Below are 15641 nucleotides of genomic sequence, written 5' to 3'. Positions count from 1 at the left end.
TATTGCTTCTCATACACTTAGCCTAGGATTCTATGACTTATGGAAAAGATAAAGCAGACAACACACATTCATGCCTAACTTCTCTCTTTAAACTAAAGAAGGGAAATTTAATTCCATCAGTACCAGAGCTGCTTTTGGACTAGTACAAAGAGCAGTTAGCCATTGAAGAAACTGGTTGTCTATGTCCATATCCCTACAAAGTTTCCATAAAACCTCGTGCTCACTGAGTCATATAGAAAAAAATCTGATATTGAGTAATTCTAAATAATCTACAAAAATTATCCATCACTTGTTTATCTTTAAAAACTTTGATCTCATTTACATGAATTGACATACTATATTAGAATTAGCTATGTCAATGTTTTTGACAAAAACTTTTAACAGAYCCAGCACTGTAATGCTTGCTTTTCTTATTTCTTGAAATAAAATCATGTTTATCAGTTTTTAGTACATTCAGCACTCATAATATGTAGAGAAATATATATATATTTATAATAAGTAGTAAAAGTGGCATATATTTCACTAAAGTGAAGGAAAATCTTTTGCACACTGTTTTTAACCAGGAGATGTGTTGAAATTTTTGAGAAGTAGCCTCTCTTTTATTTCACTTTCTGTAAACATCTATTTTTCACACAATTTTTCCAGCAGCATGTTATCTGCATATCTTTTTCATGCATTTGTTGAGAAATTTTTTCCCGCTTCCGTTTTTATGATTGTTTTTATTTGTTTTTATTTTTGTACCTTTTTATCTCCTGTTCTAGTTTTAACTGTTTTATAATTTTTTAAAATAAGAGATTCTATTCGTAACTGACCCCAATACATGGCTTTTGTTAGAAGACCTCTTTTTACCTTATCTTTACCACATATTGAAAAGTTTTGAAATGTGTCATTTTTAGTCATTGCATTCTTATCTTGGCCAAGAAAAAGAAAATATTCTCATTTGGAATTATCAGATAATTGTTTTCAATGGTGTGAGCTGATCATGCCATTGCAAAAATTTCTGCAATCTTCCCTCTGCAATGATTTTGAGATTAGAGTATCTAATTACTGCTCTCTCTAAATGAAGGTAGAAATGAATTACATGATATTTCTTCAGTGTCAACTCTTTTCTTATCTCAATAAATTATACTGTTAGTAAACAGTTGGTTGTACACTTGCTTTCTCTTCACTTTTTTAATCTGTTGCAGTGACTATTCATTGCACAACTGACATTTAATCTAAATTTAATTTCCATTTCCTCATACTGTTATTTTCATGCCTTTTCCTTTTTCTTTTTTTGTTTTTGATTCAATACAGAGGCCTGTATTGAATTTCCTGTTGATAAAACAGCATTTTTATTATTTCATAAATTTGTTAACTGTACTTCCTTAAATTTAAACTGATGCAAAAAGTGTATTATAATCAGTTACTTTTCATGATGATAAATTTAGCCTTTTAGTAAACAGTTTTTTCATATAAAAGTGTCTAAGAATACTTTGTCATTGTTTTGAGTTATGCCATGTTCTTTTTTCCTCTTAAGGGTATTATTTAGCCTACTGAGATTTTCTTAAAAAGTAAATGTAATGGCCACTGATTATAGTTTTTTGATTTATGAAAGTATAAAAGTTACATAGTCTTGATTGTTGATGGTACATAACTTTGTGGGGCAAATGCCTTTACGATTGCTAATCAGTATGCAGTAATTCTGGTGTTTCTATGAAGTGGTAGCTTGTAAAAATGTACACAGCTATTTGCTTTAGTCAGTCCTTCACATTTTGTAGCTCCTTTTCCTCTCCCTGTGCTTTGGCCCTGAAATCAATTTATTTATGAAATAATTGCCTTAGAGATGGTMACTCAGGGGCAAAAGACAGTGCAACATCTACATAAAGTAATGGCAGCCTACGAAAGGGTTAATAATAAAAAACACAATGTGCCTGAACCAGTCCATCCTTGGGAAGGTTGGGACAGGAGCCCAACATGCAGCACCAGGACAGAATGGYGTTTTGCGTCACCTACATTACAACCTGGCATATGCTGAGGACACTGCACCTGAGAAAGGTACTCTTCCACACCCGAGCTGTTTAGCCAGCTCCCCACATTTCTGCTCTCGCAACTTCATCCTGCCGTCACATGGGTGTTTCCTGTTTGCTGCTTTGGATTGAGCGCTGGCCCCACACATTCTGTGTTTGGCATCTTGCATGCTCAACCTCTGACTGCACTACAACAGAAAAAAAAAAGAGTTCCTTGGCATGCAAATGTGTTTGTACCTTTTTTGTGGTGTTTAAATGTTGCATAGCCCATGTTTTGATAATTATTACAAGAAATTGGAGAAACTTTGTTAGATTTACAACATCATAATTGAAACCTCAAATAATCTTTTAAGTAAAAGTAAAAAAAAAWTTTTAAGACTTTTTTTATCAACAAATCCTAGAAAGATTATTTTATATCAGTGTTAATGTTGGAAAAGCTTTTTAAATACACACATACATCTTAAAATCATTTTAATGATAATTTTTTTTCAATGTCATTTTAAAATTGAGTATGAGCCATAGAATGGTAATAACCAAAGTTCAAGCATTGCGAAGTAGCAACCACAAAGCAGTGATGCTCCTCACTCAGACTCAGGAGGAGTGCCTGAAACTCCCCTCAAAACAGTGTTAATGGTGCAGTAAACTTTGAATTCCTCTGGAGCAAATATAAAAAGGGATTTTTAAAACAGAACATGAAGTACTACTGCATCAGGAACAGCTTTTTCTGCTTCTCTTGCAGAGACATGTTCCTCCAGCCTCACATACTGTCAGGTGGCAACATTTTGGTGAATCACYAGCAATGGCTATATCTGATTTTAGCCTTCATAAGTAGACCTTTTATTGTTTCTTCATATGAATCATCTAATCGTCCCTGAGCAAATGCAAATGAAATCTCCGGCCTAGATCATCAGTTACTCTTTCGGTCCTCCCAAGTCTGCTAGACAGTTTTCTCTCAACAATTCATGCATGTTTCTTGAACCACCCACCAAAAATATACAAAATGAAGCTGTTAAAGGAAAAATCTTTTCTGAAACTGTGTCTCAGTTTCACTATTTTCATCTTTTCATCTTTAGCTACTGTCTTATCTAGATCCTCCAGTTATGGCTAAAACTGTGCCTCAAGCTGTAGATTACTGCCGTAGTTCCACTACCAGAACGACCCTGTAACATGGCTGTAGCACTCCAAATACATCTGCATACCACAGAGTTATTAATTGCTGCTGTAACTACTATTTTATTCCTTCAAGTATTTTGAAAATAATGCTAACTCTCCCCCTCCCTCAAGAATATGGCTGGTCATATGATATCAGAACCCTGAGAATTTCATTTGATTCCTGGAAATATATGGATTTATATACAGAATATGGAAAATTCTGGTATCTTTTGTTTTATATCCCATCAGTCATTAGGGAAACAAACACATAAAGAACAAGATTTCCCATAAAGCAAAGATGTATGGGATTCCCACCCATACTCATTCAAAATTCCCACACTGCTGAACCTATACTTCAGATGGGTTCCTCCTGCATGGCAATAATGACTTGTACTTGAGCAAGTGGCAGATATTTTTTGGTTACATTTACTTTGAAACAGTGCAAAACTCCTGAAAGTATCACATTTTTAAAGTGATGTAGGTAAGCTCTTATCTTTTTYACTCCCTTTTCATATTAGTAAAATAGACATGATTCATATTTTAGTGCTGTTTATAATGATTTATCTGTATTAAGAGAGCAATAATGCATCCAAAATCTCGATGTTTCCAGATTCAAACAAACCAAAGCCCAGATAACAAGCTCTACCAACTCCAGGTCTTTATCTATTTGAAAACTGTATTTTTTCCTTAGTTAGACCTTGACAGCTCTATTCACCCTCTTGCATTGGAGTTCTACACAGATCTGTATTTTTCTGATTGTTTCTTAAGAGCCACAGAAATATTTTTCCCTGTATCCTTTAGAATAAAGTTGTAATTTAGAACCTGAAATTGTTAGAAATGTTTAGTTCAGACTGTCAGTACCTACTTCATGCCCTCTCCCACACTTAGGTTTGTAGACAAATAGGAAAATACGTATGATCATATCTATCCAAACATATGTAAAATCTATGCAGAGGAATGTAAGCAAAGATTTCCATCTTACACAGTACATTCATTTAGTTTTTGATCTTTAAGCCAGATTCTAGACCCAATACTATTTCCTTTTCTCTTCTAAAAGATAGCTTTAAAAATAGGAATTATATTAACTGCTTGTGATACAACAGTCTATTAGAATCTTCTGCCCTAGAGTATATGAAATACAAGTAATTTTTTAAACATTTTTATTCACTTTGTCAGCCATACACATTTGTGGACGGATAATTTGTGATTTATGAGTTCTAAAAGCATGGAAATAGTTATCATATCTACACCCATTACTCAGCCAGTTTCCTAAAATTTAAAGGATCTGCATTATCCCTGGGATACTGTCAGCACAGACAGAAACTAATGTCTTCTGCCACCAGAGTTATATTCTAAACTGACTTTTTAGATTTTTTGTACAGTTAATGGAAATAAATAGCTACCTAGAACACTCTGTTTATGATGGAATGAACCACTCTCTAGATTCATCCRTAACAGCCTAAAATTTCACATATGTCAGTTACAACTAAGGCTTGAACTCTTAAAATAGGCTCTCTCCAAAGAATAGTTAATATTTTGATTTTTTAAAAATCAAGTTCTTAGATGACTGTATTTACACATTGTATCACTAACAAAAAGGCCTCTTAAAATAAAAAAGTGCCACATTGTTCAGAATATTGTATTTTACTAGAGTGTACTATTTTTTTTTTAATCATGAAAAGTGTACATATTATTCTTCAATACAACAGAACATGCATAGTCAGACCGTATAAAAAACTCATTGGGTCAGAATAAGGTGTGATTGAATATGTGTGTTTTTATGAAGACAGATTTTTACACTTAATGTGTGTCATATTACCTATAACTGCTTCTTGATAATAATGATATAAGATTTTTTTTAATATGAAAATATGTAATATGTTCATTTATAAAATTACGATAAATTATCTAGCTCATTAGATGGGGAGGTGCTTTTTATATTGCTGTGTTCCTGGAACAGGCTGGATGGGATAGGATGAGGTCCTATCGTGTCTTCTCGTTGCTTCAGAACTTTCTAGTTTCACATCATTTGTTTCATGCTATAACAGCATAATCATGCCATAATTTAACCGCATAACCTTGTCAATAGACACGGCATCTGTTATCATCAGCTCCTGCAATATGCAAGTGAGGATGGGGAACAGCAAAGTTCTGTAAAGTCATCTGTCTCAAGAAGTTCTCAACAATGCCTACGCATACAGAGCCAGACCCTGCCATTCCTAAGCCCCACAACGTGGTCCTGTTCATTTCAGTGATACAGTTCGCATGACTGCTTTCAGTGAGATTCAGATCTCKCCTGGGTTTACAATTCTTCTTTAAAAAGACTTTGTGCTGTGATAATATTTTTTTTTAGATTAGTACTGGAAGAACTGAACTTTGATTGTGTCAAAAAAGATGACTGTGTTGTGAATGAAAAGTGCATTCTTAATACTTGGTTAGAACAATTGTGGTTAGTATACGTGCAAATTAAGACTGGTTTTAACAATTTTTTCTAAGATTTTTGAAATTTAAAATGCTGTGATATGTAGCCTAGCAACTTTAATTGCTATTGAAAAACATTTCAAATAACATTTCTTAGCACTTTAATAAAATTTCACGTCTTTCCTTTTTTTTTTTTTGTTCAGGTATACAGATTTTTAAAATAAAAGAAAAATAACAAAGACAGTCACCAGATCAGTAACTAAAGGAATGAGCTGTGTTGTCCTACTTATTAGTAACTTCTCCGTAGTTCACATAGAAAGCAGTACAAGAAATGGAGAAAGAGTTGTGTTTGCTTCTGAAATAACTAGTACTTCACATTTCACATCTTTAACAAAACAGAATATTCAATTCTATTATGTGTTCAACTTCCAGATAAGTCAGTACTTACTTAGCCAGAGTTTGTCCCTGAAATATTTCCTTGTTCTGCTCCATATTCTTGATAGTCTTTTAACCTGTCAAAACAACATAAATAAGTAATTCAGATTCTTACATGTGTATGTTTACATAGCCAAGTAGTACATACTGGATAGTTCTGTGCTTTCCTTTCAATTTGTGTAATTCTTCAATTGCAAACAACAGGAGTAGGCAAATGCAGCTCTAATTCACAGATTGGAACGGGCAGGATGCTCAGCTCTGTGACAGCAGCTCTTGTACTTGGAGCAACAGCAAGATCCAAGAGGTGCTGCTGTGTTAAGAATAACTTTGGTTTTCCATGAGGAACGGTTTGTTTTGGATCATTTCCAGATATGTGATGTCAATGATTTGCCAACACACTCTAAACTATACAAACCTTCTGAATTTGTCATAGATCCATGGTTACACTGAGGCCCAGTGCCATGATTGCTCCACTGCCATGGGCCTAGACTCAAATTTCATACCTTCCTACTGGTAATTAACCTCTCACCTAGGCTATAATTGCTCTCAAAACCAAATTCAGAATTGCATTGACAATGCACTCACTCCCTTGCTTAGCACAGAATAACAGAATCACAGAGTGCTTGAGGTTGGAAGGGACCTCTGGAGATCATCTAGTCCAACCACCCTGCTCAAGCAGGGTCAACTACAGCACGTTAGACAGGATCACRTCTGGCGGATTTTGAATATCTCCAGAGAAGGAGACTCCACAACCTCTCTGGGCAAACTGTGCCAGTGCTCCGTCACTCTCACAGAAAAGAAGTTCTTCCTTCTATTCAGGCAGAACTTCCTGTCCTTCAATTTCTGCCCCTTGCCTCTTGTCCTGTCACATGGGACAACTGAAAAGAGTTTGGCCCCATCCCCTTGACACCCTCCACTCACATACTTGTACACATTGATAAGGTCCCCCCCCCTCAGTCTTCTCTTCCCCAGGCTGAAGAGGCCTAGCTCTCGCAGCTGTTCCTCAGAGGGCAGGTGCTCCGGCCCTCTGATCATCCTCATAGCCCTACGCTGGACTCTCTCCAGGAGCTCCATGTCTCTCTTGGACTGGGGAGCCCAGAACTGGACACAGGACTTGAGATGTGGCTGAGTAGAGGGGCAGGATCAYCTCCCTCSACCTGCTGRCAACACTCTTCCCAATGCACCCCAGGAGACCATTGGCCTTCTTGGCCACAAGGGCACATTGCTGGCTCATGGTCAACTTGTCATCCACCAGCGCTTCCAGGTCCTTCTCTGCAGAGCTGCTCTCCACAAMGTCAGCCCCCAGCTTGTACTGGTGCCTAGGGTTATTTTTCCTTAGGTGCAGGACTCTGCGGTTGCCCTTGTTGAACCTCAGGAGGTTCCTCTCTGCCCAGCTCTCCAGCCTGTCCAGGTCTCTCTGAATGGCAGCACAGCCCTCAGGTGTATAAGCTGCTCCTCCCAGCTTGGGATCATCAKCAAACTTGCTGAGGAGGCACTCTGTCCCMTCATCCAGGTCATTGATGAAGAAATTGAACAAGACTGGATGCTGTATCAACCCCCTGAGGGACACTGCTAGCTACAGGCCTCCAACTAGACTCCACACCACTGATGATGACCCTCTGAGCTCTGCCTTTCAGCCAGTTCTCAAGMCACSTCACTGTCCACTCGTCTAACCCACACTTCCTGAGCTTATCTAGGAGGATGTTATGGGAAACAGTGTCAAAAGCCTTGCTGAAGTCAAAGTACACAATGTCCACTGCTCTCCCCTCATCTCCCCAGCCAGTCATTCCATCAGAGAAGGCTATCAGGTTGGTTAAGCAGRATTTCCCCTTGGTGAATCCATGCTGGCTACTCCTGATCACCTTCTTTTCCTCCATATACTTAGAGATGACATCCAGGATGAGCTGTTCCATCCCCTTTSCAGGGATGGAGGTGAGGCTGGCCTAGAGTTGCCTGGGTCCTCCTYCTTGCTCTTTTTGAAGACTGGAGTGACACTGGCTTTCTTCCTGTCCTCAGGAACCTCTCCAGTTCTTCRGGACCTTTCCAAGGTGATGGAGAGCGCCAGCTCCCTCAGAACCCRTGGGTGCATCMCATCCAGGCCAATGGATTTGCACAAGTCAGGTTTGCCCAAAAGATCTCTAACTTAATCCTCCTCAACCAAGAGAAAGTCTTCTTTTCTCCAGACTTTCTTTCTTGTCTCCGGGGTCTGGGACTCCTGAGGGCAGCCCTTAGCAGTAACGACTGAAGTGAAGAAGGCATTCAGGAACTCCGCTTGAGTTACTGCCTCAGTGTATCTCAGTGGCTGAGCACTGAGCTGTCTGAGAACAAGGAAAGGTCAGAACGCAAATGTTCCTCGGAGCAGTCTGGTTCTTAGGATCCAGTGGGACGAAGGACTGGGGCAAACCTGGCTGTGCACAAGAACAGGAATCAGCCACGTAACGGCTGGCAGAGTGGCATGAAGTTGCCCTAAATCCCTGCAGGGCAAAATGCAATTGCGGGGCTCTCACAGGGAAGGGCACCAGTGCACACAGGCCTGCAGATACAGCACATGGCACTGGCACCCTGGCAGCCCTAGCTTTGCGGAGAGCATGGGGCATGACAGCAGTGCTAGGAGCACCCTAGCTCTACGGGGGCAAACACCAGAGCATGGCAAAGACACACTGGACAGACATGGTCCCACCAGGACAGACACCACAGCATGACGYGGGCACAGGGGCAGTGCTGACACCAAAGAGGACAGGCACTTGAGATGGCACAGGCATAGTGCAGCCTTGGCTGTACCCAGGAGAGGCACCTGAGGTGACACTGCTATAAGGGCAGCCTTGGGTGTACTGGGAACAGCCAGTGGGGGTGATCATGGCATAGGGCACTGCTGGCACTACAGGGCACAGGGACCTGAGCGGACGCGGGCACAGGGCAGTGCCGGCACCGAGGGGGTCAAGCACCTGGGGGACACTGGCACAGGGCAGCGCTGGCACTACAAGGCTCAGGGACCTGAGGGGACACGGGCGCAGGGCAGCGCTGCCCCTCCACCGGGAACCCCCAGGACCCTGAGGCCGCAGCGCCCCGCGGGGCCGATGAACCCGGCGGCACCGGGCGCTCAGCGCTCCCGCATCGGCCACGGCGTGCGGGTGGCCGCCTCCCGCCGCCGCCCTGCCGCCTCGCCGGCCCTTACCTGCGCGCTCCGCCGCTCCTCGCTCCGGGCGCGGTGTGGCGGCGGCCCGGGCTCGGCACCGCGCTCAGCGCCGCGCTCCCATCCCGCCCCGGCTCCTGCCGCCGCCGCCGCGCGGCTTCTCCCGTTGCCCCGGTAACGCGAACGGCCGCGGCGGCGCGGGGCGGTTCGGGGCGGTTCGGGGCGGTTCCGGACGGCGGCGGGGACGCGGGCGGGTGGCGGCGGCGTGACGGGCGCGTAGCCTGGCCATTGCCCCTGCGCTTCCACCCGAGTACCTGTGCGCTGGTAAAATAGCCCCAAACAGCGATTTGGATGGCATACCTATTTTTATGTTTCCGTGCCCTTCATTCTGTCACTCATCAGCTTGAAGAATCACAGCTATTTTTATGTTTCTACAGTAATTATTTCTGCTTTCAATCTTGGAGTATATAGATCTGTTCAAACAGCAGAAAGTTTTGCCACTGGGACAGACCTATTAAGTTTATAATTCTTGTCCTAAAAATGAATATAGCATTTTCAGGAGCTGCWGGCCTAATTATTTACGGGCCAGATTTTGAGCTTTTGCTTTGATTTGCTTAGACAAATTTGTTAGATGRTTTGTTTAAATTAGTTGAAATAATGGCATTTTTAATATTGGTTCTAAGGAATAATTCTTTCATTTAGTTTCTGCCCACTGTGCTAATGTAGATGCTTTCCACCTCAGCAGAGAAATACTGCTTCTGGCTACGAATTATGGAAGATATTTAAAAGGAAAGATTAAAAACAAATTGCATACAGAGTTCCAGTAAAGTTTCTGCTAAAGTTTGCTACTATCTTTAGTTCTTACTTTGGAAAATACTACTATAATTTTCCTTCGTAGCTTTCTTAATGCTTGCTAAAAATGTTTTTATTTTTGACTTAAAAGTCTTCCTTGGTGTGTTTCCTTTTGGGAATATCTCAAGAGCAGTTTAGTTCGTGGAGGCGTTCGCAAAGCAGCAGCGGAGCAGCTGCGTGGCGAGGGGCAGCCGAGGACGCTGCRAGGCGGGCAGGGCTGTGCCTCCCCTTTGTGGCGCAGCCCCACACCTGAACTGGAGCAAGGAGCAGGGCTGCTGATGATGACTGACTGGGGGCTGCTGCAGCACAGGGATGGCCAGGAAAGCCGCAGCGATGAGGAGAGTGTGAGGTGAGGATGGGAAGGTGAAGTGTGATGCCAAGCGCGGGCATCGCTCTAGTGTCACTGTGGCAGGGCCCAAGGGCCTGAGCTGAGAGGCAGCTCCCAAGCCGAGGGAGCTTCTTTTCYAAGAAAAAAAAAATAGGATGATTAATTTTAAAATACTTGATTTTGCAATGATTTTAAGCTTTACACTCTAGACATGGATTTTAATGGAGCTGTCATCAAATTTYTATTTGTTTATTTGGAAAAACTGAAGCTACTGGAGAGAGTCCAGCATAGGGCTACAAAGATGGCCAGAGGACTGGAGCATCTGCCCTATGAGGAACGGCTGCGAGAGCTGGGTATGTTTAGCCTGGAGAAGAGAAGACCATGAGGAAATTTTATCCATGTATACAAATACCTTAAGGTATTCATAGAATCATAGAATCAGTAAGGTTGGAAGGGACCTCTGGAGATCATCTAGTCCAACAACCCTGCTCAAGCAGGGTCACCTAAATGTTAGACAGGACTGCCACCAGGCGCACCTTGAATACCTCCAGAGAAGGTCCACAACCTCTGTGGGCAACCTGTTCCAGTGCTCTGTCACTCTCCTGGGAAAGAAATTCCCCCTCACCTTCAGGCAGAACTTCCTGTGTTTCAGTTTGTGCCCATTGCCTCTAGTCCTGTCACATGAGACAACTGAAAAGAGTTTGGCCCCATCCCCCTGACACCCTYTCTTAAGGCATTTGTAGGCATTAATAAAATCCCATCTCGATCTTCTCTTCTCCAGGCTAAACAGGCCCAGCTGTCACAGCCATTCTTCATAGGGCAGATGCTCCAGCTCTCCGATCATCTTTGTAGCCCTATGCTGGACTCTCCAGTAGCTCCATGTGTGTCTTGTCCTGGGGAGCCCAGAACTGGACACAGGACTTGAGATGTGGCTGAGTAGAGGGGCAGGATCATCTCCCTCCACCTGCTGGCAACACTCTTCCCAATGCACCCCAGGAGACCATTGGCCTTCCTGGCCACTACAGCACATTGCTGACTCATAGTCAAYTTGTCATCCACCAGCACTGCCAGGTCCTTCTCTGCAGAGCTGCTCTCMACAAGGTCAGCCCCCAGCTTGTCCTGGTGCCTAGGGTTATTTTTCCTTAGGTGCAGGACTCTGCACTTGCCCTTGTTGAACCTCAGGAGGTTCCTCTCTGCCCAGCTCTCCAGCCTGTCCAGGTCTCTCTGAATGACAGCACAGCCCTCAGGTSTATCAGCTGCTCCTCCCAGCTTGGTGTCATCAGCAAACCGTCTGAGTGCTGAGGAGGCACTCACTATTAAGGGTACCTTAAGGGAGGGTGTCAAGRRGATGGGGACAAACTCTTCGGTAGTGCCACGCAACAGGTCAAGAGGCAACGGGCAGAAACTGAAACACAGGAAGTTCCACCTGAATGTGAGGAGGAATTTCCTTCCTGTGAGAGTGACAGAGCATTGGAACAGGTTGCCCAGAGAGGTTGTGGAGTCTCCTTCTCTGGAGATATTCAAAACCCACCTGGATGCAATCCTGTCTAATATACTTTAGGTGCCCCTGCTTGATCAGGGTGGTTGGACTAGATGATCTCCAGAGGTCCCTTCCAACCTCAACCATTATGTGATTCTGTGATTATGTGAAGTGAGCTTTTCAGCCACAGTCTCAGTGCATCTCTTAACTTTCTCCCCATGTCATCCTCTTTCAGTGGTAATCAATTATTCTGAAATGTAACTTCCATTTCTTAGAGGGACCAACTTAAAAAATACCAAAAAATATTAAAAATTTCTTATTGATATTTTCCAAGTGCTTTAGGAAGACAATCCCATAGCAATTAGCCAGAGTTGTGTTTCTAGCCTCCTGGGGTGCCTTTAAATATCTCATTCACTATATTAAAAAATTCCCATATCAAATTTTTTACATTTTCTATTTGCTTTGCTGATCYACATCATCTCTTCATTAGAACTTGGCTTATAAGGCCCCAAACTTGTATTTGTTGACTTTAAATAAGAGGTAATTATTAAAATTGAAGCAACTGGAGATTAAGGGGAATAAATACAGAATCATTAAAAGTTTTATGAAAGATACTTGCACATACTTTAAATTATRACAGTCAGCAAAAGAGGAAACTACTTTCAAACCATAAATTTAGATAAGTGGAAATCTATAAACACATTTCTGCAGGAAAGAAGGAAGTAGATCAAGGCAAAAACAAAACAGGACATGGCTGGATGTCAAACAAGATATAATGTTGGTAGTTTTATAAAAACAAGGAGAATTGACTAAGAAAGTACCTAACAGCAYGAGTAGCCAGCAGCATGTGTGTGTAGGAAAAGCCAAATTTTGGGATAAGTAGTGATCCAAGTCTTACAATATTCTGCATCTTTGATAACAACCCCCTTGCTCAGCCTAGTTCTGGGGTTCATACATCAAGCTGAGGTTAACATCTGTAGCAAAGACAATGGAAGAAACAGTCTAAAGAGAAATGTTGATCCTACAATATCTGCAACTCTTATCTTTTTATTTTCAGCTTCTTCTCTTTTATATGTCATTGCAACACAGTATTGACAAGTCTCCTGCCTGTCTGCCCAACAGAATGTATACTATGGATGTTTGTTCTCTAGAGAACCAGGGAAAGTGAGTTTTCTGATACAGTATGACTTTTATCCCTGGTGTGGGCTTTACATGAGGTTGTCAAGCTTTTGTCAGTAATATTTGTGAAGCATGTAGTTACTTTGACAGCCATTGCTGAAGAAGAGGATACTTAAATTTTGTTAACTAATCTATTCCACTAAGACATTGTAATAYGAGTTTTTTGAAGAAGTCCTAAGTAAAGTAATAATCTTTTAGCATATAATCATTCTGAGAATTTGGTAAACTTCTATTGAACAGATTGAATCATTGATATACAATTAGCATATTTCCAGAGCAGAATAAAAGAGGTGATGCTAAGAGAAGTAATATAATTGAGACAGAATATAAGTGAATAATTATATGCCTACTGGGCAATCTTCCTAGGTATTTGTCACTTTAATTCTTTAAGATGTGATCTTTTTGTAGTGTAGTATGTAATGGCAGAAAAGAGCTAAGTGCATTTGTGTGTTTAACTTTACATGAAGTTTTTATTTATAGAATACTTCGCACCTTATCTTGCAATCTCTGATGACAAGTTTGACTGTGATACAGAAAGACCATTTTCTTGCWATAGGCTCAGCATGGTTCCTGTAACAAGCATACTCATGAATACTCTTTCTTTAGCATAGAAGTCAGCTATTTTTAGAGATGTTTATGTGATGCATAGCAGCTCTGAAATAGTGTAGTAATTACATTCCATATGTTAATCTGTTTAGATGTTTATAATATGAATATACCAATTTAATTTTCAGGTGCTCTGTTAGAACACACAAATAGAAAGGAAAAAGAATAGCTCAGTGTAAGCCATCCCTCAGCAAATGCACAGAAGTCACTGAGAGACAATATAGGCTATGAAAATCCCTAAAACATTAGCAGTAAGAGAAAAACGACATTTAAAAAATAACCTAAGAGGAATTTTTGTTTGTGAAAACTAGACTGAGGCATAAAGATCTGCCTGAGGATTTTGGAAGTGACTGAGGCATAAAGATCTGCCTGAGGATTTTGGAAGTATCTACCTAATTTACTGGCAAGAGATGATAAATCCTGATCTAATACAAGCATAGAGCCAGAGTACTATTTAATTTTTTTTTTCTACTTTGGACTGGAAACTACTCTGTTCTTCAGAGGTTATCAGATCACCAAAAGGGAAGAACAAAAAGAGCTTGAGTTTAGCTGGATCTGCGAGGCAAACTCATCAATAAGAAATAGTGTAGGCCTRTTCTAAAAGTGAAGAATTGTAAGAATTCATCCTGTAATAGGTGGGAGTATGGAATCTGAAAACTATGAGTAGTGCTCTGAGAGAATGCAGAAACGAGTCAAAGATGCCATTATCCCTGGTATTTTAACCTTTTGTGTGTCAGTCTTTGATAAACACAATACATGAATGCTAGATAATGCATGTGTGAAAGAAATAATCCCTTTTCTAAAGCTTCCCACTTACGTATTTTTATAGAAACTTGTGATAATGCTTAGCATTCCTGTAACATCGTTTAGCATGAAGTAGTCTTCCCCTTGTAGTTGTTGCTACTGTTGCATAAAAATAATACTCTATGGTCTAGCAGTTTGGGCATAGTTTCTAGAGCTCTATACACAGGAATATTTCTTAGTTAATTTATTTTTACTTACAAAAACAAAATAGTCTCCTGTTGGTGATCACTGGCAATTAAAAAAAGAAACAAAGGAATAGGGCTCTGTCAGACTTCTTATGTTGCACTTCATGTGTTGCTATTGTTGCCACAGTTGCTTCAGTTGCTGTATTGTACCAAACTGAATACACTGAAGTGAGGATTTATTCTTGTTAAAATAGGAAAGTTATAGGAAAATATTACCTATAAAGCATACATTTGAATTTATACTATCTGAAGGAATCATAAAAAAAAMCAAATTGCATATTTTGTTTTTATCTAAAATTCCAATTATTTAATGATATTTCTGCACCTTTAGTTTTTAATAGCACAGATTTTGATAACAATTGTAGAAGCTCCTTTTGGTAGCATTTGTGCTTGACAATTGAAGGACGGATAACTGGAAATTTAGTAACCTTGCCTAGATTTTGGAGCAAGGRTAGTATTTTGAGTTAAGCAATTTTAGTGAACAGTCTGTTGGAATAACTTGTAGAACAAAAATTAACAACACTGACATTTAAGTTGTCATTCCAGGGTGTCCCCGTTAACAGTTGAGGAGGTGACATGGCACTTCACATAACTCAGTTGCTTAAGAATTTATTAATGGAGCTATATTGGTTATATTAAGTTGGTATTTTTAGGTTTTCTTGGATGGTCACATACTCTCCTCTAATCATTGTTATTTCTTTTCTCCTTGGGTTCCACATTCACTTTTCTTGTGTTCTGATTGTCTCTATTTTCAGAATTAGCAGTGGGATGCAGTGGTAGAACAATTAAGAGGTATTGCTATGGAGTMTTCTACAGAAGTCCATAATGAGTTCTTAGCTATTTGATTTGCCTGTCAAAGTCAAGTCCCCATTTTTCTTGACTGTAAAGAGGTATTTGGTCAGTCGGATTAGGGAGTCAGGAGCAGGCAGATATAATACCTGTGTTTTTAACAAGCCAACATCTAAACTCAGCCTTCTGACCTTCACAGTCAGTATTATATTTAAAGCACAATTAGCAGCGATGAAACTTTGATTAATAAGAGCACTCTTAGCAGAGC

General features: G+C 40.6%; 1 protein-coding gene across 2 annotated transcripts in view; it reads right to left on the bottom strand.

Moving 5' to 3' along the window:
* The window catches only part of DEUP1 (deuterosome assembly protein 1), a 43151-nt gene extending 37071 nt beyond the window's left edge, over positions 1–6080 (bottom strand). The window contains exon 1 of one of the 2 annotated variants that reach the window (XM_085310271.1): positions 6031–6080. In XM_085310271.1, the coding sequence (XP_085166397.1) occupies positions 6031–6074 (44 nt within the window). In that variant the 5' untranslated portion in view covers positions 6075–6080. The remainder of the gene's footprint in view (positions 1–6030) is intronic. The other variant, XM_085310270.1, reaches the window with a different exon arrangement.
* Positions 6081–15641: the final 9561 nt, after the last annotated feature.

Source organism: Rhea americana, unplaced genomic scaffold, assembly GCF_003343005.1.
Source record: "Rhea americana isolate MKP2758 unplaced genomic scaffold, rheAme1 scaffold_314, whole genome shotgun sequence".
NCBI lineage: Eukaryota > Metazoa > Chordata > Aves > Rheiformes > Rheidae > Rhea > Rhea americana.
This window is presented reverse-complemented; position numbering and strand designations above follow the sequence as displayed.